General features: G+C 36.2%; 1 protein-coding gene across 1 annotated transcript in view; it reads left to right on the forward strand.

The window, feature by feature from the left end:
• Positions 1-24199, forward strand: part of LOC150088441 (anaphase-promoting complex subunit 1-like) — a 51669-nt gene that overhangs the window by 7626 nt on the left and 19844 nt on the right. Inside the window, exons 2-3 of the mRNA XM_090370158.1 lie at positions 1145-1364; positions 18955-19104. Coding sequence (XP_090226284.1) covers positions 1188-1364; positions 18955-19104 — 327 coding nt within the window. The 5' untranslated portion in view covers positions 1145-1187. The remainder of the gene's footprint in view (positions 1-1144; positions 1365-18954; positions 19105-24199) is intronic.

Below are 24199 nucleotides of genomic sequence, written 5' to 3' on the forward strand. Positions count from 1 at the left end.
ATAATCACCTCCTTATCCCTGCTAGAAAAATTCCTGTATATCATTGACAAGACACCATGAGCTACTCTTGCAGCTCGTCTGCACTGCTCAGAGAACTTCATATCTGCCTGCACAATTACCCCCAGGTCCTTTTCATTCTCCACCACTGTCAGTGTAGTACCGCAGAGTTGATACGTTGCGCTGGGGTTACTGTTTCCCATATGCAGCACTTTACATTTGTCGATGTTAAACCTCATTTGCCACCTCTCAGCCCATCTGTTCAACCTTTCCAGATCCTGTTGCAGCAGCATAGCGTCAGTATTGTCCTTAACGACCCTGCTAACCTTTGTATCATCTGCAAACCTGGACATTAAACTTGATATCCCATCATCAATATCATTCATAAACACCGAAAACAACAACGAACCCAACACAAATACTGGTATTAAGATTTTGACTGTTATTGTGAGCCCTAATATGTATGCAGTCACAGTGAATTTATAAACTTTTCTGACTTCTGCATTCTCAAGAATAAATGGAAATTTATTTTTATTTTTATTAACAAAGCGAGTTTTGTATGTTCATCTATCTGGAATGTTCTTTGAACCAGACCAAGCAAACTTCCTGATTCCTTTAGAAATAGGTTTTATTTAGTAGCAGTAAAATTGAGAAAAAAAAAAAAAAACAAAACTGCAAACAAAACACCAGTTTGCAGTAAAATTTCCATTATTTTTTAACAGTTCCATATTGGAACTGTTAAGCAACAGCATTGTTATAGTTTTGGTGAAATATTCTCTAGGTACACTAGAATAATTGTAATTTTTTTAAACAATGATATTGTCATACATACAAAAAAAATTATCAAATTGCATTTTTAGCCATTTTTTAAAATTATATTTTATTACCCAAGTCTGTTCCACCAACACCTTAGCAGCTAAGGGAGCCGAGGAGAGGATTTTGTAATTACTTCAATGTTAATCTTTACTTCTCCAAAACAGTTTTGGCAAATGCTACTAGTAGTGTAATATTGGAATTATTTTTATTTTTAAACATTTAAAAATAAAAAATTTTTAATTACATATTTTCTAACATATCATTTGATACTGACATTTTAAAAATTCAGTTTTTTATTTTATGAATTTAATGTTTTATAATTGCATTTTAGATAAATTAGTTACACAGCAGCAAATCTGGATGGCAAAGAGGCAATGATATCAGCAGGGGAGCCCCAGGAGTTCATGCCTTATGGGCGTGAACACCTTTCTCATCACCCTGGGGATGTATATCTTCCTGTACATGTAAATGCAGGAGCTGCTGGTAAGACTGATATGAATAAGGATCTGCTTAAAGCTTTACGAGGAGTGTCAATTCAAGATAAATATGAGGTAAAATTACACTATGAAAATATTAATTTTAAAATAGCCTTATTAGGAATGTGTCACTAATACCTGATAGTTATTATTATATCCAGAAATGTGTAAAGATGATAATAATATAAAATCCAATTTAATTTCCAAACAAACAGTTTTATTAAGAAAAGTAGTGTACAAATTAATAATTACTGTTAATTTATATATTAATGCCTCCGCTCTCCCATCTCTGAACTCTAGTGGGGTTATTATTATAATACCATATCCTTATCTGATATGCATTGGAGTGTAGTGGTGTCATCTCAAGAATAGTCAGAAACGATAATACCTGAACTTACCACACAGGTACACCCCCAACTCAGGCATTTATTAAAAATTCCCCAGAATTCGTCTGACATGATGCAAGGTCTTTCGTATGATATGTAAGTGTAATTCATATTTTTAAAGTTATTGCATGCAGAGAAGAATTACAGAAGCTGTTGATCATATTCAGCTGTTTCATGTAGATACACTGATGTTCAAAGAAAGTGTATCACCTAGGAATTTCACATTTCTAACCCTTTTTGCAATGGTATGTTACATTAATGACTAGCATCACAAATAGAAATATAAACAAAAGATTTTTATTAATAGTTAAGGCAAAGCTAAATAATATTTGACAGGTGCTCTCAAAATATTCCAAAATGAGCATTTCTAACCTTTAAACAACAGTTTTGGTAAACACGACAGTTATGGCTGCAATGTTATCAGAAGCCCTCAGTTTGCTTCAGTTTATTCATTTTAAATGGAAAACAAAATGAAAAGTTCACCAGGTGCAAACCAATATTTAGTTGAACTGCCTCTGGCCCTGTTGACAGCAGCACACCATCGAGGCATTAACAAGATCAATTTTTGAAGATAATCAATCAACTTATCGTTCATGGTTTCAAACATGAATTATGGCTTCCTGAAGTTAACAGGAAGCCATAATTCTTTGGTTTCTTTCTGGCAACTGCAGATTCCACACAATGCCAACAGTTCGCTGTAGGATTCAGGTCTGGGCTGTTTCCTGGTCAGCTAAGAGTTGTAATGGACTGTTCTTCCAACCCTTTTTTCACCTGTAACGAATGTAAACACATTATTGTTGAACTTCTTATGCAGAAATGAAGTTAAAGTAACTGGGGATATGCGGTGGTCATTCCCTGACCTTCCGCATCCTCCGTATTTGGTGGTCACAGGCTCAAACCCCGGTCTAATCAAGAAGGGTGTGCTATACACTACTGCTCCTGCCCACCTGGCTACGGAGGTGCCATAAAATGCTCTTATAATAATTTGTATAAAACTTGCATTTTGTTTTATTAAACATATGCCAGTACTTAGTACTAAAAAAAGAATATGTATAAAATATACAAGGGGTTGGTCGATAAGTAATGCTTCTTGGTTGACAAAATTTTTTGTAATTGAGTTAGCATAATGACAAGTTTTTGTCAATTGTAGATCTGAAGTTTTTAACAGTCAAACTGATGTTCGTTTCCACCAAGTTCCTTTTCAAGCTGGGAGAAAATTCAGCTCTCTGGATTCATGAAAAATCAAAGGAGTGTGTCAACAAGACATTGATATAAGCAGTGTTGTAGATGACTGGCACATTTTAAAGACATCACTGACATTTGAAACCAGCTAAGGAGTGGAAGACCAAGTGGAAGACAAAGGTCTGTGTATTGAAGAAAACATTAAGATTTTGAATGAAATGATTTTAAAATACAGAACAGTAACTACATATGCAATGGGTATTCATTGCATATGTAGGGTATTCAAAGAGAAGTGTTTTAACTGTTTTAGACACACATTAGATTATAGGAAAATATACTGCAAGTGGGTACCAAAGCTGTTATCAAGAGAAATGTTCTCCAAGCAGGAGATCTGCCTTGACCTATTGCAGGAGTGCAATAACTTTCAAGGATATTTTTTAAAGGCCTGATAAGAGGTGATGATACTGGACCTTCCATGATGATCTCTATTCTAACTGCCATTCTTTGGAATGGATGCATCCATCATCTCCAGTGAAAGAAAAAACTTTGGATTGCCAGATCACAAAGTTTATGGTCACAGTTTTTGGACAGAGAAAGCCCAGTTTTGGTTGATTTTTTAGAGAAAGAACAGACAGTAAGTAAGTTTATAAGTAAGGGAAGATATTGGCAAATAATCGGGATATAAAACAAAAAGGAAGGCTCTAACATTACACCAAATCACATTATGCTAGATACACTGCTCATATGACTCAGATGAAAATTCCATACTTAGGGCAGAGAATTTGCCTCATCTTGCATATAGCTTGGTTTTTTACTGTTTGGACACAGAGATATCTTCACTTCATTATCAAACACTTTGAATGATGAGGGGCTGAAAAAGACAGTGACAGGCTGGCTTCAATAGCAGAGTCCATCTTTTTACCACAGTATACACTTATGAGCCAAACTATTATGACCAGTGAGTTGTTATGCAAATCGAAGCAACTGCAGGTGAACTATGGCGCGTGCGCAGGTTGGGACACAGTATAAAAAACACCTGATACTGAGCTCTGTTAATCAGTGTTACTCTTGTTCTTCAGATGTTCTTCAGGTAATTCTCCAGTGGGGCAAAGACAACTTAGTTGATTTCAACCCTTCTAAAACTCAGGTCTTGTCTTATATATGTCTTGTCTTATATCTCGCAAAAAGGATTCTTCTGCTCCTATGCTTATCTTTAGTGACACTCCAATTTCTAGGCAAAAGGATATATCTGTTTTGGGGATTACTCTGACTTCTAATCTCTCTTGGCACAAGCACATTACAAATATTGCTTCCTCTGCATCTAAAAAACTTGGTTTTCTCTTTCGCTCTCGGCGTTTCTTCCAAACAGCTGCTCACTCTGTATAAATCGCAAATCCGCCCTGCCATGGAATATTGTTCCCACATCTGGGGTGGTGCCCCCAAAACCTCTCTCAGGCTTCTTGATTCCATTCAGAAGAGGGCAGTTAGGTTAATTAATGATTCATCTCTAACAGAGTCTCTCCACTCGCTGTCTCATAGACGCACTGTTTCTGCTGCATGCCTCTTCTACAGATACTTCCACGGGCACTGTTCTTCTGAATTAGCTTCTATAATTCCCGTTCTCTCTTTCAAAACAGTCCGAACACGTGCCGCCACCAGCCAACATCCATTTACTGTCCAACTTCAAACCCACAGAACCAACTTTTCATCTTCCTCATTTATTCATTCAACTGCCATTTTCTGGAACAACCTTCCTTCATACGTATTTCCTGAAAATTACAATCTACAGAAGTTCAAGTCCAATGTCAACAAATATCTTCTTTTGTCTTCTCAGTCTCCAACCCAAGCACGGTACTAAGTACTATAGGTTCTAATACCTCTCGTGTTTGGGGTTCACATAAAAAAAAAAAAAAAAAAATGGGAAAGGCAGCGAACTTAAGCGAGTTTGACAAAGGCCAAATTGTAATGGCCAGACCACTGGGTCAGAGCATATCTGAAATGGCACAGCTGGTGGGGTGCTCACAGTTAGCTGTGGTTAGTACCTACCGAAAGTGGTCTTAGGAGGGAAAACCCATGAACCGCCGGCGAGGTGTTGGACGACCACAGCTCATCGATGCTCGAGGTGAGCTAAGGCTCTCCCAGATGGTATGTCGGAATAGAAGGGCGACTTGTGCAACTCACTGTTAATTGGAATGCTGGTGATGGGAGTAATGTGTCAGAACACACACAGTACATCGAACCCTGCTGAAAATGGGACCGTGTAGCTGCAGGCTGCTCCGAGTGCCCATGCTAACCACAGTTCACTTGCGACAGTGCCTACAATGGGCACACGAGCATCGAAACTGGACCTTAAGTGATTGGAAGAAGGTCGTCTGGTCTAATGAATCATGTTTTCTGTTGCACTATGTGGACGGCCGGGTATATGTACATCGTTTACATAAGGAAGTGATGGTGCCTGGATGCACTGTGGGACGAAAACAAGCTAGTGGCGGTGGTGTCATTCTTTGGGCGATGTTGTGCTGGGATATCCTGGGTCCAGTCATCCATGTGCCAGGCACGCTGACATTTACCACCTACCTAAACATCATTGCTGGCCAGGTACACCCTTTCATGGCAACGGTCTTCCCCTCTGGCCATTCTGTCTTTCAGCAGGATAATGTGTCAGGCCACACCGCCTGGATTGTCCGAGACTGGTTCACGGAACACGAGGAACACTTCTAGGTATTGCCCTGGCTTCCAAATTCCCCAGACATCAATCCCATTGAGCATCTGTGGTTTGTGTTGAAACAGCAACTCTGATCTGCGGTGTCTCAACCACGGACCTTAAGGAGTTAAAGGATCTGCTGGTTACGTGTTGGTACCAGATACCACAAGACACATTTAGAAATCTTGTAGCATCCATGACTTGCCAGATACAAGCTGTTTTGGTGGCATGTGGAGGACCAACATCATATTAGGTAGGTGGTCATAATGTTTTGGCTGTTTGGTGTATGTAATCTGAGTTAGAAAGAACAATGGTAAAAATGTAATGAATAATATATGCCCAGTATTTGTTTGATAAATTCAGCTTTGTATATGTTTTATTATACTTTTATTGACTTACCCTGTTTATATGGGAGGTTGGAACAGAAAAGGTTGACGCAAATTAAGAATCTAAAACGTCATTTTATTGAGCCTCTGATACTCCAATATTTAACATTTAAACATTTATAATATAATTATGCCAATTCTCTATCCACACAGTGATTTCCCCCTTTTTTTTTTTTTTTTTTGTAGTTGTATGCAAAGATAGATTTGTATTTTAGTGTTGACATGAACTTATTGCGAGGTGATGAGTGTGACTTCCCTAAGCAGAATATAGTGCCACAGTTGATGTAGAAACAAAGGATGAACGAAAACTCTGTAGCTATCTAATATTATGTACAAAATTCTACTACTACCATTAATAATAATAATTTTATCCTGCTCAGATAGCTGACAAAAAATGAGTATTTTGCATCTACATTCACACACGAGGAATTCTGTAGGGAAGTGCAGGACACAAGCTTATTAAACTCTCATAGGAAGCTAAATGATTTTGTAATAATTGAGAGTAAAGTGAAGAAGAAATTGTCGAAGTTAAAAATATGAAAGGCACCTGGGGTGGATGGGATCTATCCAGTTATATTAAGGGAGGTGGCAGAGGAAGTAAGCAAACCCTTAGCCATAATTATGAGAGCATCCTTTGACTCAGGGGAGGCCCCATGGACTGGAAATGTGCAAATTTATCCCCCAATTCACAAGGGGGGGGATCAAAGGGTGACACGAGTAAATACAGACCTGTTAGTTTAACTTCTTTTCTGGGAAAAATAATTACAATGGAACTGGATGCAAAAAATTATTTTGATATGATATACTTGGATTTCAGGAAAGCTTTTAATACTGTTGCACCTGGAAGGCTGTTGTACAAATTGGAGCAGTATGGCATTAAGGGCAAGTTGCTACAATGGATAAAAAGGATGGTTGAGTGGGAGAAGACAGAGAGTGGTAATCAATGGACGTTTTTCTTCATGGGCCAATGTTATTAGTGGAGACCCCCAGGGTTTGGTGTTGGGCTCATTGTTGTTTTGTATATTTCTCTGCCCAACTTTTCTAGATCCTGTTGTAGTTTTGTATACTACAACAGGATCTAGAATAGTTGGGCAGAGAAGTGGCAACTGAAGTTTAACATTAACAGATGCAAAGTACTGCATATGGGTAGCAGTAACCCCAGAGAATTGTACCAACTGGGTGGTATTACACTCAGGGTAGTGGAGAATGAAAAAGACCTGAGGGTTATTGTGCAGTCAGTTATGAAGTTTTCTGAGCAGCACAGACTGGCTGCCAGAGCAGGTGAGGTCTTGTCAATAATTTACAGGAATTTTGCTATCAGGGATAAGGAGGTGATTATCCCTTTGTATAAGGCAGTGGTCAGGCCACATCTTGAGTACTCTCTACAGGTCTGGAGGCCTCATTTTAGGAAGCATATAGAGTTGCTAGAATGAGTATATAGAAGAGCAACAAGATTGGTGAGAGGAATAAAGGGGACTCTTTCCAAGGAAGGCTTAAGTTTTGCAAATTGCAGTGTCTGGAGACTAGGCAACTGTGAGATGATCTGATTCAGGTGTTTAATGCCTTGAATAATGTGAGCAGGCACAATGCTGATGGGATTCTTTCTCTTGCTCAGATTATGGACCTGAGGGGCCATAAACTCAAATTGAGGAAAGATAGTTTTAGAATAGATGTGTGGAAATTTGTCTTTAGTCAACGGGTAGTGATTGCTGGAACAAAGTTCCATCTGTCATTGTGGAAGTTGATAGCTTAAATAAATTAAAAGAAGAACTGGACGAATTTTTTGAGCGAATGAATGGGTGAAATTGGAAGTTTTTGTTTTTGCTGCATAAGCTTGCTTTGTTGCATCATATGCCTCTACTAATGCTAATAAAAGACAAAAAAAAAAAAAAAAAAGAAGCAAACTACTCAAGACAATGTTATAATTATTTTTGGAGACTACCAAAAGCTGGTGTCAAATAGAAATTTTTATTTTCCCTATTTGACAACTAGAAAAAAAAAAAGAAAAAAAGCCAGTAGAAAATTATCTTTTACCAACAACAACATAACTATCAAAATTGTATTAAATAAAACATCTATGTCCATCCTAATTGTGCACCAAAGTAAAAAGTGCACACTATTCATAATGAATTTTTCTTGAAATCCGTATCGTTATAACACCTGCACTTGAATTTACAACAAAATTAAGTAAAATTATAACAAATTATATACTGAAAGCTGCATTAGAAACTGAAATTAGTGTTAAACAGAAATCAGAAATCTTCCATCCATTTTCATTTTGTGCAAAGAAAATAGTAAGCACAGTTCGTAATTGATTGATTTTGAAAAACATTATTATGCACTCTTTCTTCTTTGTTTATTTGATCTTTACTTTGTTGAACAGAGATTTGGCATTTGATTTGGCATTCTTTATATGGGAAAAGCTGACTGCTTACCAGTTGTGGCATAAAACAACTAGCCAATTATTGATAAGAATAAGAGCATCACTGTGACAGATGTTGGCAAAAGTGTGTTCGATGTGCCTTAAGTATGTGACAGTAACCCCTACTAATGTTGGTATATAAAGGAAAACTTTATATTTGCAAGAAACAAATCATTTGGAATGGCTTTTACAATGAAATTAAAATGGAGCTTTATAGGCTGTTGTTTGAGCGACAATTTAAGATATAAGATATCCTGAGTGCAGGGCTGCCGCGATCCTATGTGCCGCCAGTAAGCGAAATCATATTTGCAACCCCAAAATATTTGTATTAAAAAATAAAATAAGGAGTAAATAAAATAATATTCATTTATTGAAAAAGAAAAGAATAATGAAATAATGAAACAAACAAAAATAACAAAATCATTCTGAAATTCTGGAAATAAACTTTAAATTCTAAGTCACAGTAATTGTACTTTATCACAATAATAAAATAAAAGGAAAATTATAATGTTAAAAAAATTAATAAAATATATTAATAAAAAATATCCGTTCACCTGAGGTAATCCAAATTGGTGAAGTTAGAAAAATAATTAGTGCAACTGCTACATTTGTAAAAGTATCTGTAAAATCGTTTTTAAAAATATTGTAACACTTCAAATGGAGTAATATTGTCTTTAATATAAACCTGAAGTACTCTGAGTTCTTCAGATAATGCTAAACCATCAATATCAAGCTCATTACAATCAATGTCACTTAATTTAATAGGCAAATCTTTGAATTGATTTAATAAATCATCATCTGATCATTTTTTTATTTTTATTTTTTTGATTAAGAAATATTATAAAAGATTTTAAATATTTCTACATGTTCTTTCAGTTAACGAGAAAATTATTGTGTCCATAATTTGAAAGAAAAAATTAATTTTGAAATTTTGTTGCAGATCCTGAATAGCATCCTCTCTACTTTCATAATTGAAATGACTTTTTTCAATATTTTCCTTACAGTGCTTACTTCTGGAAACAAAACTGCAATACCAATGATAGTAGCCATATTATTAATCAAGAATTTTTTGGAATGCTTCCCCTGTTCTATTTAATTTAAAATATTCCGTGATATTTTGTAGACATTCAAAAGATTTATGTATATCAAAATTCGTTTTTTGGAGCATTTTACTTACCGGATTAATTGTATTTAAAATATCATGCCAAATTATAATTGAACAAAGAAATTTATAAGATGTTATTTAGACTCTAAAGCGTTGGAGGAGTCTAGACTATGTAGAAATTTAGTGCAAGCGTATCAGAAATACATAGCTATATCTGAATAAATCAGAATATTAGTAAAACAGCATCGTTTTAAGTTATATCTCATATTGTGAAGAAGGGCCAAATAGCCCTGAAATGGTGTCATCTGGGTGGTGGTATCCATCTGAGAATAAGTAACATTAGTCTTTTCCTTAGGTGAAGCGTTACTTATTCGAAGTAGTGCAATATCATAGTAACTCGTTGTGAAGGTATTCACAATATGAGATATAACTTAAAACAATGCCGTTTTACTAATATTCTGATTTATTCAGATATAGCTATATATTTCTGATGCACTTGCACTAAATTTATACATAGTCTAGACTCCTCCATAGCTTGAGGCTTATGCCCTAAATGCTTTAGAGTCTAAATACATGATACACCATCAGGCATCTCTCACAATATTATTATTATTTACTTTTTTTTAATAAGTTCATTTATTGTAAACAAATTCTCTTGATAAATAAAATTGTATTGTATTGTATTATTATTAATAATAATAATAATAATAATATTGTGGAGTTATACTTCATAACTGTTTTGCCATCATTGTATCATTTGTGTACCTACCCACCCACCGAAGAAGGGCCAAATAGCCCTGAAACAGCACTAGGGGGAGCCTGATGATGTCCGGAGTTTCCAAGAATAGGTAACAACACCCTTCTCCACTGGGGAAGCGTTGCCTATTTGAGAACCCCAGTTTTTGAGTGGTGTGAGTTGAAGGAGTTACTGTCCCTTTCATTCTTCTATACCGTTTCTTCCTCCTCCACTCCTACTATTACTTTCCCTCTATCTTTTTGCTTTTCTAAGTCTAATAGGGACAACTGGATAGGTCGAGTTATTATCCCACAGAAATACAAAATAGCCCTGAAATGGTGCCGTCTGGGTGGTGGTGGTATCCATCTGAAAATAAGTAACATTAGTCTTCTCCTTAAGTTAAGCGTTACTTATTCGAAGTAGTGCAGTATCACGGCAACTTGTTGTGAAGGTATTCACAATATGAGATATAACTTAAAACGATACCGTTTTACAATATATTCTGATTTATTCAGATATAGCTATGTATTTCTGATGCGGTTGCACTAAATTTATACATAAGATGTTATTTTTAATGCTATGGATTTAGCATGATTCCCTAATGCTGTTGTTATTTGGTTTTTAGGAGCATTAGCAACTAAAGCCATATTGCTTTGGGCATATGCAATGGTCATTCCCTGACCTTTCCACATCCTCCATATTTTGTGGTCACGGGCTTGAACCCCGGTCTAATCAACAAGCATGTGCTACGCACTGCTGCTTCTGCCCACCTGGCTATGGAGGCACCTTCCCTAATGCATTGGTAGTACTACCGCCAAACTTGGATCCACTAAAACTGCAAATAACAGAGCTTATATCGCCAAACCAGCCTTCATGCTAATTATTCAGCCACAGAACTCAGTCAACATTTGCATTCACATATTTATAACACTCAAACAGATTCTGCAATAATATTAACAAAACTGAATTCCAGTTATTGAACTATTATTAATACAAGAAGCTTTAGCCATTGAATGATTTTCCGACTGAACCTCGCAGGATAATATCCTTAAAACATGTAAAATTTTCGGCGCATGCTAACCATGCACCATGGGAGCTAGAGTTAATCTTTATAACACTCAGAATTTCTTTCCTGATCAAATGAACCAACTGAGATGGAACTGCGAAAGTCCAACGTTAGGACTCTTGGTTCTTCTCTTTTATAAGCAATGCTTATAAAAGAGAATTTTTAAATATGCTTATAAAAGATATTTATAAGCAATGCTAAAAAATTGAAATCGTATAAAGAATCGAAGCTATAAGCATCTGCTAACAAATAAGTTGCACGTGGTAACACAAAAAATACTTACCCTGAGAAAAAATTAAAATACAGTATATAGTACGTACAGTCAGTCCTTATATAACATGTGTTTACACTACACAAATTCGATCATACATGATTTATAAATAGGGGAACGATGTCGTATATAATACAAACCGAATTTGCTTATGTACGATTCGCCTTCGTGTTTAAAAGAAATGGCAGTCAAGCTCAGGAATCACTCGAACTGAATGAAGAGAAATTTCTGAAAATGTATTTATGTTTTTCATATGTTGAAGATTTTAGTGAAGGGGAACACATTTCACCATAATAACATAAAAACCCACACAGTATTATAGCAAATGCAATTAGATTGAGTTTACTGCCCATTTAAAACAGATTCTACTAGCAGGAACGCAACTGGAAATTGTTTTTATTGTTTTATGGTAGTGACCTCCAGAAATGTGTTTTAGTAAAATGTGAGCTAGCGTGAGGGGATAATAGTGGTGTTTCTGCACTTTAGTTGTTTATTCAGTTGCTACACGTGAGCAGCTTTGTTTATGTGCATCAAGAGTGCCTCCTCATTTTTGTTCTTATACTGTAATTGTGTTTTATTCCATAAAAATGAGTAAAATACTTGAGAAATGTGTGAAAAGGAGGCATGCTGTCAAAGATACTACAGATTCAGAGAGAAAAAGAAAAGCAATATCAGTAGACTGTCAAAAATTCTTACCGGAGAAAACTTGTAGCGGCCTCATACTAGTGTTTATGGCCAAAATCACACCGGTCTCCTGCCCACCGGGGTTTCCCCGGTAAGGCTTATGGCCAGTCCGCCTCTGTCAATAGAGGAAAAAAACGAAATTGTGAAACGCTTTGAACGAAATGAAAGAACATGTGATATTGCTTGTATCGCTAAATAGAAAATTTAGCCATAAAGAAGTTCGTTAATTAAACATAGGTCCGGCTTGTATATTTTTAAGTTTTTTCAGCATCCTCTTGAACTGCCGCCTGTAAGCGACGCTTGCCTTGCCTACTCACTTGCAGTGGCCCTGCCTGGGTGAGATTTATTAGCTCACTTTTCAATGTACAGTCTTTTTTTAGTTAACCCTTTAATTTAGGAAATAGAAAAGTTGCAAGGGGCAAAATCTGAACTACAGGGAGAGTTGGGTACTGTTTTGGGTATCATTTCCTTAGCGATTGAGGCTGTATGCACCTTTGTATAGCCATGATGCAGCAGCCATTTGGATATTTTTGTATCAGGTATTTTCTGATATGAAAATATCCTGGCCTACTTTCTGATTCAGTTTTTGAAATTCATTGTGATATTGTTAAGATGCAGTTTAGTGTTCTTCCACAGTATGAGTGTTAATAATGCCTTTCATATTGAAGAAGATTGTAGAAAATTTGTAGGAACCACACTACCGTATAACACGGTAGTGTGGTTCCTACAAAATCTTGTGTAATGCGAAACCTGTTATACGGGACTAAGAACCAGTACAGAAAAGGGGGGTTACGTTCCAAAAGCTAACAGAAATATGCCATTTTTTTTATAACTATCGGAAACTTAATTATTAGTAATAACTTAACATTTTAACTTTATTTTTATAATAGTAGTAACTTAAAAATAGTTATAACTGAACAAACATCTTACCTTACAAACTGTGATACTTACATGTCAGATAATGTACGCTCATTTACTTTTCTTCCTCTTCATTGCTGCTAAGCACAATCTCTTCTGCAGCATCTAGATTTTGTGTATCTTCTGCTCTCTTTAAAAGTCATGAACTGTACTCTTCAAAGTCACAATTATTTCTTACGGTCTCAAACAAGAACAAGTTCAATAGCACAGAACCTAACCCAGGGATCTCCCAACAAAATACAGTGAACCCTTGCTTTAAATGATACGTGAAAACTGAAAGAATATTTTCCAGTTAGCAAAATAAAAATAAATTTACGCTTACATACATAGCCTAATTAATATGCACTGTAATATGTACATACTAATTGATATTTCTGTTCACTGACTTTTTTTTGTGTGTAAAATTTAAAACAGTAAAAATAATAAATAATTAATAACAGCGAACACGGCATGCACAAGTTGCAAAAAACACGATACGGAATAATGAGTTTCTAAAAATTTATTGTTTTTTATATGACAGGCCTCCATAGGCAAGTGGTCAGGAGCGGGAGTGCAGTAGCACACACTCTTTGAGTTGACCGGGATTCAAGCCCCTGACTGCTAAATATGGTTGATCTGCCAACCCGCATTGGACCAGCGTGGCAGATTATGGTCCATTTCCCTCAGCATAAATTGTTGAGGAGGCTTCCATCCTGCAGTGGGTTGATAATGGCTGCAGTTTACTTTACTTTTATATGATTGAATATTTTATGGAAGGGGAAACACATTTCATCGTAATAACGTGAAAACCCACAGAATTCCAGCTATTGGTACTATAGCAAAAGCAAGAAGATCGAGGTTACTACCTGTTTATAATTGATTACACTAACAGAAAAGAGCAGTAAACCGGAAACTACAAATTGTTTTTATTGTTTTATGGTAATGATCTCCAGAAATGTGCTTTAGAAAAATATAATTAAAGCGATAACAACTAGTGAGTCAACAGCAGGGATTCACAAAAAATGGGATGGAAACATTGAAAATTATATCTAACATAATAGCAGGGTTTTCCCAGCACAAAAGCCCAAAAATACCATGTTATGCGAGATTTCCAGCAATTCTCAAACCGTGTTAAAGCGAAACCTTGTAGAAGTACCGTGTTGTGCGAGGACTGTTGCAATTTATCTATCATGTTAGAGCAAAACCATGTTGTAGAAGTACCATGTTATACGGGGGTTGCCTGTATATGCAGCATTGAGAATGTATTTTTAGGATCTTTTTGATCATAATGATACCAATTTTGATAGCACATTTAAGCTTAGTAGACTTACAGGGATGGTGAACTACTAAGTTGTGTTTTTCTGAATAACTGTGGAAACATTGAATTTGAAAGAAGTCAGGCCATAAAAACATTTGTAAGGAACCTATTTATTAATGCACTGCCCATTAATTTCTGGACACTTGCATATATACAAATAACCTTTATTTAAGGAAAACTAATAATATGCTGAAACCTTTAGCCTTTATGACACTTTCTAGTCTTTGTGAAACTCTCTCTCCACCAGTTTTTTTTGTGAGTGTCCTCCAATATTTCTATCATTCAGTCATTAAAGCACCGACCAGTTCAGCTCTGTTTTTTGAGCAATCTCTCCTCATGCACCCGACAATCCAGTTCATCCCAGAGGTTCCTTCTAGTATTGAAGTCAGGGCTCTCTGCTGGCCAGTCTGACTTTTTGATGCTTATATTCTCACAGCAGTCCATCACAATGCAAACAAGGGGTGTTGTCTTGCTGATATGAATATGGGTCTTTCCCAACGTGATGCCACAATGTTGTTAAAGCATTATTGTCCAGGATGTCTAAATAGACCTCAGAATTCATGGTTTTGTTAGTGGTTTGAGGGCAAACAATGAAAAACAAGCCCAAACCATCATGCTGCCTCTGTCAAACTTTGTTGTTGGGATGATACAGTCTGGCAGGTAGCTTTCTCCGGGCATCGGCTACATTCAGATGCAACCACCAGACTGCTAGACCATGTACCATGACTCGTCACTCCTAAGCAAAGTCTTCCATTGATCTCTAGTCCAAGAATAGCAAGCCTTACCACAAGCTAGATGGCATCTTGGCATTAGTCAGAGTGATTAGTGGCTTGTAGACAGCTGCACAACTTTGGTAACATGTATCATGCAGTGTCCTGCACACTACACTGGTACTGATGTGTGTCTCAATTGTTTCATTGATGGCCTGTGTATGTGTGAAAATGTAAACCTGTGTTTCAAAGGGATGATTTTTTGACAAGATCTCCTGTCACATTCCATTGGCTTTGGAGGTTTTCCAGGTCGTTTTGTTCCATTTCATTGCCATTGAAATGTTCTGTGCAGACCGATTGCTTTTGTGGCACCCTATTATCATTCTGTGTTGAAAGTCTACTAATTCTTTCTATTGAACATGGCACCTTGCATTCACAATCGTATTACTTTCTACTGGAACCTTTATAAGCATATTTATAGTAATAGTTGACATATTGTACTTGGGTAGGACATTATCAATTATCAGTGCACCAGGTGGCCGTATATTAATTGTAGGGCAGTATATTTGGTTTATCTAGATACTTGCAACTATTTTGTGATATTTGTGAGTTTACGTTATATTTACAAGCGTAATATTCAGTATGTGTCATTTTCAAAAATTTGCTTTACCATTTCACTCTGTAATGATGTTTAGTTGTATTCACATTTTGACCACTAACTGTTGCTATCATGCCATTCATTTGAGGGAGTCATTGGTTGGATACAAATGAGGAGGAGGAATTTGTTCTCTTATGAAGAGAAAACAGTTGTTATGTTCAGTGTATTTATAAAATTTTTATGCCATAATTTTAATCACTATTCTTTTGTGATATAATTTTTGAAGTCTGTTTTAAGTTTAGTCATTGATTTGAGAAAACGATTGCATGCACTTTTATGAAAAGAATATTGAAGAAATATTCATTTTAAGAAGGGTTTTGACAGTAATAAAATTTTGCAACCGACATTCATTCTCAGTGTGTTCCAAAGAGGACTTTAATCTATGCAACTGAAAAATTGAAATTGGTAAGTAAGTATTTATGTCCTTTAATAAAGCTAAGGTTTTTCATTAATTAAAGTTAGTGACAAAGTGAGAGGATTTGACATTTATTTTCATAGATGTGCTAAGAAAGAAAACTAAAAATAGTGGACTAGTTTTGCATGAATATTGGAAACAACATTAAGCATGAGTTAGGTGCTCAAAAATTTGAAATTCCTCAGTGCATTCAAAAATTAGAAAAATTAGAAAAAGAATTCAGTTGTTTATTGTTTTGATGCATGCCACCTTTATTTTCTTTTCTATTTATTTTCTATTGAAAACATTTTTAATTGATTTGTGAAATTAAACTACCTTTAGACCTGTCAGTGAGTGAATGCAAATTTAAAAACTCCATGCTTCAATGAAAACTGCAATCAGATGCCAGCCTCTCAATAACAGGAGCACTTGCTGCATGAAATGTGGTATGTGCATCAACAGTTTGATCCCAGATACATTAGTACCGTGAAACCCAGAGAGCATTGCCAATTGGAGGAAAGTGTGCAGTAGTAAAGCAAGCTTGCTATCAATATCAGTACGTGATGTATACCAATCAATATGTGCATATAATTAGGTGTTACTCAATCATGAATATTTCCTAATTGTTTGATAATTAACCGAAATTTCTAGAATTTTCAGTGGAGAATTCAAAGAAAACATTTTAAAAAACTAAAAAACTAATATTAAGAGTTTCAGCCGTGTGAAGAGAGTAGATGAAGCATGAATTGCTTAAATATTGTCATGGTCAAATCAACCCTGCATGACTGACTCTTGGTTAAAAAACTGCTAGGAATGTGATCTGTTTTAAACACATTTTATATTGAGTTACACTTCAGATTATATGTTTGTTGCATAGTAGTGTTTTTTAAACTTAAGTTTAGAGAAGTTATTGTTGGCCACTCCTTTTTATAGCTAAAGGAAATAAGTTTCAGAAAGCTAATATTTATTTATGAAATTGTTTTTCTGTATAATTTATGTGAAGGTAGAAAACACACTACTTTGTCTTACTTGTTTTGAAAATATGGTTTGGTTTGGTATTTGGATTTTTAGGAGCATTAGCAACTAAGGCCATATTGCTCCGGGATATGCGGTGGTCATTCCCTGACCTTTCCGCATCCTCCGTATTTGGTGGTGACGGGCTCGAACCCCGGTCTAATCAAGAAGCGTGTGCCACGCACTGCTGCTCCTTCCCACCTGGCTACGGAGGCGCCGTTGAAAATATGGGCACTGTGATACCGAACATTATGTCAATTTCCTCTGATTGTTGGCCACCTGGGTTACAGATTGGCATCAAATAGTTATCAGCAATTAACCATGCTTCTACTTGGGGCCTGATTATTGCCGTTTACATATGGCAAAAACATGGTGAATGCAGTGAGCCTAGAGTCATTGTTGAACACTATACTACAATGCACACTCTTTTGGTGTTGTGGTGTGGGGAGTGATCAGTTTTAATAGTCGGTCATCATTAGTGTTTTTGTCAATGGCAATCTGACTCTTGCCACTATGTCACAAAAATTCTGGAATTCGTTGTTCTCCCCTTTCTTACTGGGGTGCCTGACGCCATTTTTCTGCAGGACAACTCCTGAATACATACCACAGGTGTTTCCTCTGAGTGTCTTCGTGGCATGGATGTCTTAACTTGGTCAGCCAGGTCTGCAGATTTCTCTTCATTCGAGCACGTGTGGACAATGATTGGATGTCATTTACAGAACCACTGGTGGCTAGCACATCCCATAAATGTTCTGCCTGATCAGCTGCAAGAGGCTTGGTGGGAAATACTGCAGAAGGCTATTCATCACCTGTATGACCCAATTCCAAGATGCTTTGCTCAGTGTATCAAAATGTGGCAGATACATTGGTGCTGGATTTACATCCATTTGATCTGTCCACTGTAAACATCATTTTATGCACATTAATGTCTGCAACCTTAAACCATGCACTTAAGATCTTGCTGTTTGTAATTTTCCCTTTTTTGGTCTACTGCTAGGTGCCATTTGCAGACAAAAGCTTAGGTGTGTTAATGAAGTTGCTGATGAAATGAAAACATGGCTCAGATACAGAAGAGAGCTCCTGACATGAAATGTTAGCAGAAGGGCATATTTGTACTTGTGTCCAAATGTTATAGAAAAAAAGACAGATTATATAGAAAAATACCATTGTAAACAAAAAAAGTAAGAACATTTAGAGCAGTTTCAGTTCATTTTAATAGATGTTCACCAGGGAAAATACTGTGTGTAAAATTTGAGCGATCCCAACAATAATAATAATGGATAAAAAAACAACCTTTAAATATTTTTTGTGCTGTTGACCCTTTGTGAGAAAGAGAGCAATAGATTTTATTGCTTTAAAAATAAATCGAATACTTGAATTTGAAACTAAAGATTTTAAGAAGTCAGTTGACTAGGACTATTAATTCTGTGTTAGAAAAGGTTTTGAAAAGCCTGGAGTGCTGATGCCACTTCATGAATCTGTTGAGAGATTAATGTGTTTTTCTCTCATGCATGAATATTTCTAAAATTGTAATAAATAATACTTTAAGAATTTAAGATAAATAATACTTAAATTTACTTTAAGAATTTAAGGTATAAATCTGCTTGGGCTTTATTACTCTTCTTAAAAACTGCTTTGCTAATTTTTAGATAGTTTTTAAGTTTAAAAATACTTAGATTTAAATTTAGCTTTAAAAATAGTTTATTGAAAACGTTTCATATGTTATTTGTAGAAAGAAATTTGGAAGTTAAGAGAAGATAGTAATAATGATGGTGAAGAAGAACTTTATGTGTCTGGTAAAACTGTAGTGTGGAGCAGCAGCAGTGGACAAGGAACAAAAAAATTGCTTAAAACCATTACATTAGAAAATCCTATTGAGCGGGTAAGTGGTATTGAATATATTAGTCTATATTACAGAAATTAATATTCTAAGAATCAACATGCATATAATGAAATCATATTATGGGCATTCCTACTTTGCTTAGTCTTTTCTGAAAATTTTCCTTCCTTTTTTTTTAGGACTAGTAAGACTTTTGGTCTCAGCCAAAAGTCCTATCTGTCATGAATCCCTAAATATGTCAAGCTGTCACAAAGTTTTAAATTGCAGTAGAGGTACAAGACTACACCCAATTTTGGAGTCAGTAGTGTTGAAACACAACAAATGCTGTAAGCAAACCCATATTCGCAGTGTGCACCAACAAAAATCACCTGATCTGGCCTAGTGAATGACTGATCACTCACGCTCATGTATACACTCTCCCAGTCATCTTATCACATACAGCATGTTTAGTATGATTTATTCAATTTCTAACAATTTATGTTCTGTTTGCATTTCTGTTTGTACTTGCTGAAGAAGAAGTTCATTACTTCGTATTAAAACTTATTAAATTTAGTTAGTTATTGCTTCCACTGGCTCTGCTGTATTCTCTTCTTCTCCTATCTGTCATATTCAGCTGCTTTGATTTCTTTGATTGACTATGTTATTTATATTTTCATTAATGAGATTTGAACTATATGATCTGTGCAAAAATACGTAAATTGAAGAGGTGCCATGCTGTGTGATATGTGCAGGACAGTTCTTTAAAGACTAGTGCTGAAATCGATTCATTGGCAGCGGGAAAGGTAGTATCTTACAGATTTCCAGAGTGATTATCGTTTGCATGTTTAGGATGTGCTATAGCAGAGAGGATGAAGAGCATTCAAAGACTGATGCCATTTGAGTTATTGTGGCAGTAGTAGCAGGTAACCTGAGAGGTGACCCTCGAAAATAACTTTCCTGTGTTAACCCTTTAATCAGTGATTAAAAATATGAAATTTTTTCTGCCTTCCTAAATACAATCAAACATTTACTGCAGTAGTTTTGAAAATGATTTTTTTCATGGTTTTTGTACAGAAATTGCATGTGAGAAAGTGTGAGGTAACTTTCCACTGTCTTTGTAAACTGTTTGGCTTTTTGCTTGAAGAGTAGCATGGTTTTGGACAAGTGTTGATGGTTTATATAAAGTTTCAGGTTACTTGTGTTACTCTTAAACATCTTTAGTCTTGTCCTAGTTGATTTTGAAAGATTTATTATTCTTTTCACAGAGTTAAGATAGGAAGGTGAAATTCCCTGATATTCTCTCCAAATGGCTGCTACACTGCAGAAAGCTATATAGATAGTTTTTCAAATTTTGCATGCTGTGAAGAGTGTCAAATTTAAAATAAACCTAAAAATGGAAGTAACTAATAGTATTGAATATATATAATGTATTTTTAATTTTTTAATAATATTTATATACATAATAAGCAGAAATGTACGTGCATACATGTTTGAAATGTTGTGCACTTTATGGTCTTAAACTGGATAATGGAAGATACTGATAGATAAGCATTTCTATTTTATTTCTAAAAAAGGTTTTTGCAATTTTCAGTAGTATTATTTTTTTTGTTTTTGAAACATAGCATGTTAAAATTTTTTATTAAAACTTAAAAAGTACATACATGTGTACAGAAATACATTAAGAAAAGATGAAAAATTGGTACTGTTTAAGTTGAATTAAAAAAGAAAAAGTAATGTTTTCCAGAAATTAAAAAGAAATTTGAGCACCTCTTAGGTGACCTGCTAATGTTTTTGCTAAATTTTCTGTGCAACCACTGCTGGTTAAAGAAAGGAAAAATGCCTAGAAAACATCTGTGAACAGGTGCAACTGTGGCAAAAAATGTAAGATAATGGAGCGAGGTGCTTGTTCTGCAGAGGATTATCAAGAGGATCATCTGCATGATGGAATGATTAACCTCTGCATTTAATTCAGCATCATTATCCACACCATGTGAAGAAACCTACAAAGAATACACTACTGGAGCAAGCGATGTTTGCAAAATTCACTAGTCTTGGGCACCAGCTGAAAAATATGACTGTATTGGTCATGAATGCAAAAGATAAGCTGTAGGCAAGTCATTTGGTCCATCAAATCCCAATTTATACTTTCCAGTACTGATGAATGAGTGTAGGAAACCACACATACTATTGAAGCCACCCCGTGTAACAGGAGTATGGTAGAGGTTGCTGGAGGAGGTCCAATGGTGTGGGTCGTGTTTTTGTGATATACCCTTGGGCTCCCCTTGATCCCATTGGAGGGCAGAATAAATATCGGAGCATATTGGGACAAAGTTGCAGATCAGGTACGCCAGGCAATGCTGCATGTATATGTATATGGTCAGGGTACTTTCAAGATGAAAGTGCAACGGTCCACTACATTAGATGTGTGAAAGAGTGGTTTCAAGAACACGAGAAAACTTCAAGTGTTTACTCTGGTCAGCCCATTGAGTATCTGTGGAATAAATTTGAAAGGCTTATTTTTCAGGAGTCCTCTTTCCACATCACTCCAGGAATTGAGGACAATTATATTACATGAATGTTGAGTACTGAAAGTGGAATGGTCTGCTTTCAACACCTTGTGCACTCCTTGTCACATTGTGTTGGAGCAGTGGTTCTGACCAGGGGTGGCCTAACATGATACTACAGTAAAAGCTGGCTAATTTCACGTTCAAGGGATGTGAAATATATTTCAGTTTAAACAGGTTCAAAGTATTTAAACAAGATGAGAATATATCTAAATAACTATGTCAGTATTAATCAATTGCAATTTTTAGTCAGGTACTATTAATACTATACAGAATCTTTTTATTTCTCTATTTAAAGTGTTAAGAAACTTTGTTTGTTGTAATAGGTATTTATAAATAGATGATTAATGCATTCATTTAATGAATGTGAGAAATGTACCAAGTGTACAGTCAGTCCTCGTATAGCACGATAATTGTGTTCCTAGAAATGTTCGTGCAATATGAACAACAGGCCCTACGGGAAAAATGGGGTTAGGTGCTGACCACCCAAGATTGAATACACATTTGTAACGAAAACATTACCAAACACAATAAATAATCGTAATAAAATACGTATTTTATTACGACTATTACATAATAAAATATTGCTACTGCTTTTGCTTCTGTTGTAAGCAAACTTGTTTTTTGTTTGATTTTCTATTCAAACAGATGACAGCCGTTCCATCACTTCTAATTCTTTGTGTCTTAATCTAATGGATTTTAATTACACTTTGAGTTGTTCCTGCTATGAAAGTTGTTTTTATTTTCTCTGCATTCTTTATAATTTTCTCTGCATTTCGTTCAAAGCGTTTCACAATTTCATATTTTTTCTCTATCGACAGAGGCGAGGCGTATTGGCCATAAGCCTTACCGGTGAAATCCCAGTGGGCCGGAGGCCAGTGTTGTTTTAGCCATAAATGCTAGTATGAGGCCACTACAAATTTTTCCAGGTAAGAATTTTTGATCCAGTCCGCCTCTGTTTATCGATATTGCTTTTTTCTTTTTCTATCTGAATCTGTAGTGTCTTCGCCAGGACGTTTCCTTTTCACACCTTTTAAGTATTTTACCCATTTTTAGGAAATAAAGCACGATTACAAAATGAGGAGGCATGCTTGATACACATAAACAAAGCTGCGCACGTGTAGCAATTAAATAAACAACACCGAAGGCAGAGACACACTATGAACACCTCACTAGCTCACATTTTACTAATGCACATTTCTGGGGGTTGCTACCATAAAACAATAAAAACAATTTCCAGTTGCGTTTCTGCTAGTGGAATCTGTTATAAACTGGTAGTAAACTCGATCTAATGGCATTTGCAATAATACCGATAGGTGGAATTGTGTGGGTTTTTACCTTATTATGGTGAAATGTGTTTCCCTTTTACTGATATAAAAAACATAAATACATTTTCAGAATCTTGTCTTCATTCCTGTCGTGTTGTGTTCAGTTGCGGTGATTCCGCATTCGACTGCCATTTCTTGTAAACACAAAGGCGAATCGTGCATAAGCAAATTCGGTTCGTGCTATATACGATATCGTTCCCTATTTATAAATCATGTATGATCGAATTCATATAGTGTAAACACGTGTTATACGAGGACTGACTGTACTGTGGAGAAATTCAATCAATTGGGTCCTTGAGGTTGTCACAGACATTCTCTTAGATATGCCAGACAAGCTGTACTTGCTACCTGGGAGTCTAAAATGCTGATGGAACTGATATTCGGGTGACACTCAAGTCAAGTGGATCCTATTTCGGCGAAGTCCGGACGGTCTGTGACAGCCAAATCCTCTGCTTGCACCTTCACGATGGTGGGACTGTTAGTAATCCTGGGTATAACCTCCATGCACAAGTACATGGTGGGTGACCATCCAGGTGTGAACCAACGTAAGCAGGGGTCGAGGTGTGGCGCCCACACGACATGGAGGAACGCCGACCCTCTATGTTACTAGGTGGTAGATGACTCTCATCAACCGGTGAAATACCACCACTTTGCTTATTGGAGGCTTGAAGTGGTGAAACCCATGTTTAGTCTCTAGAGCTAAGTTCCGGTCAACCCTTCCCTATCTCTTCCATCATGCAGTATGATTGATGACTTTTGAGGTTATGAGGAACGTCGTTGCGAGATCCAATATTCCTTACATTTCGAGGGTACAGCTCTAAAACAGTGTTCGCAGGCCGGCTGCTAGTTAGTGCACCGGACCGAACCTATTGGTAACTCTCCAGGAGGCTTCTCAGATCAGCTAGTGTATAATCTTGCTACCTCTACTCTGCCAGATAGTAACTGGAGGGAGTCCAAGTAGTGTGTATGTGGGGAGCATTGTCAAGGCCACGTTATGTCAAGGATCTGGGTATATTCTTACCACGTGTATGCCATATCCAAAAATTTCATTACTTCATACAGCATGTCCCACCCACTTTTTCTTACCATTGAATACACCATGAATTGTCAAACTAATAGAGCAAGCTTATCTGCGAAAAGATCTAAACCTCCCAAGCACTTCCTAATTCATTTCACAAATACACGTGGTCTCAATTCTAATCTCAACGATGTCCATTTCCACTTGCAGTCTGCCAAACCCCATGTACTTTTTTTGACAGAATCTCA

The sequence above is a fragment of the Mastigoproctus giganteus genome, chromosome 3 (assembly GCF_048544385.1).
Source record: "Mastigoproctus giganteus isolate SK-2022 chromosome 3, ASM4854438v1, whole genome shotgun sequence".
In the NCBI taxonomy this organism is placed as follows: Eukaryota; Metazoa; Arthropoda; class Arachnida; order Uropygi; family Thelyphonidae; genus Mastigoproctus; species Mastigoproctus giganteus.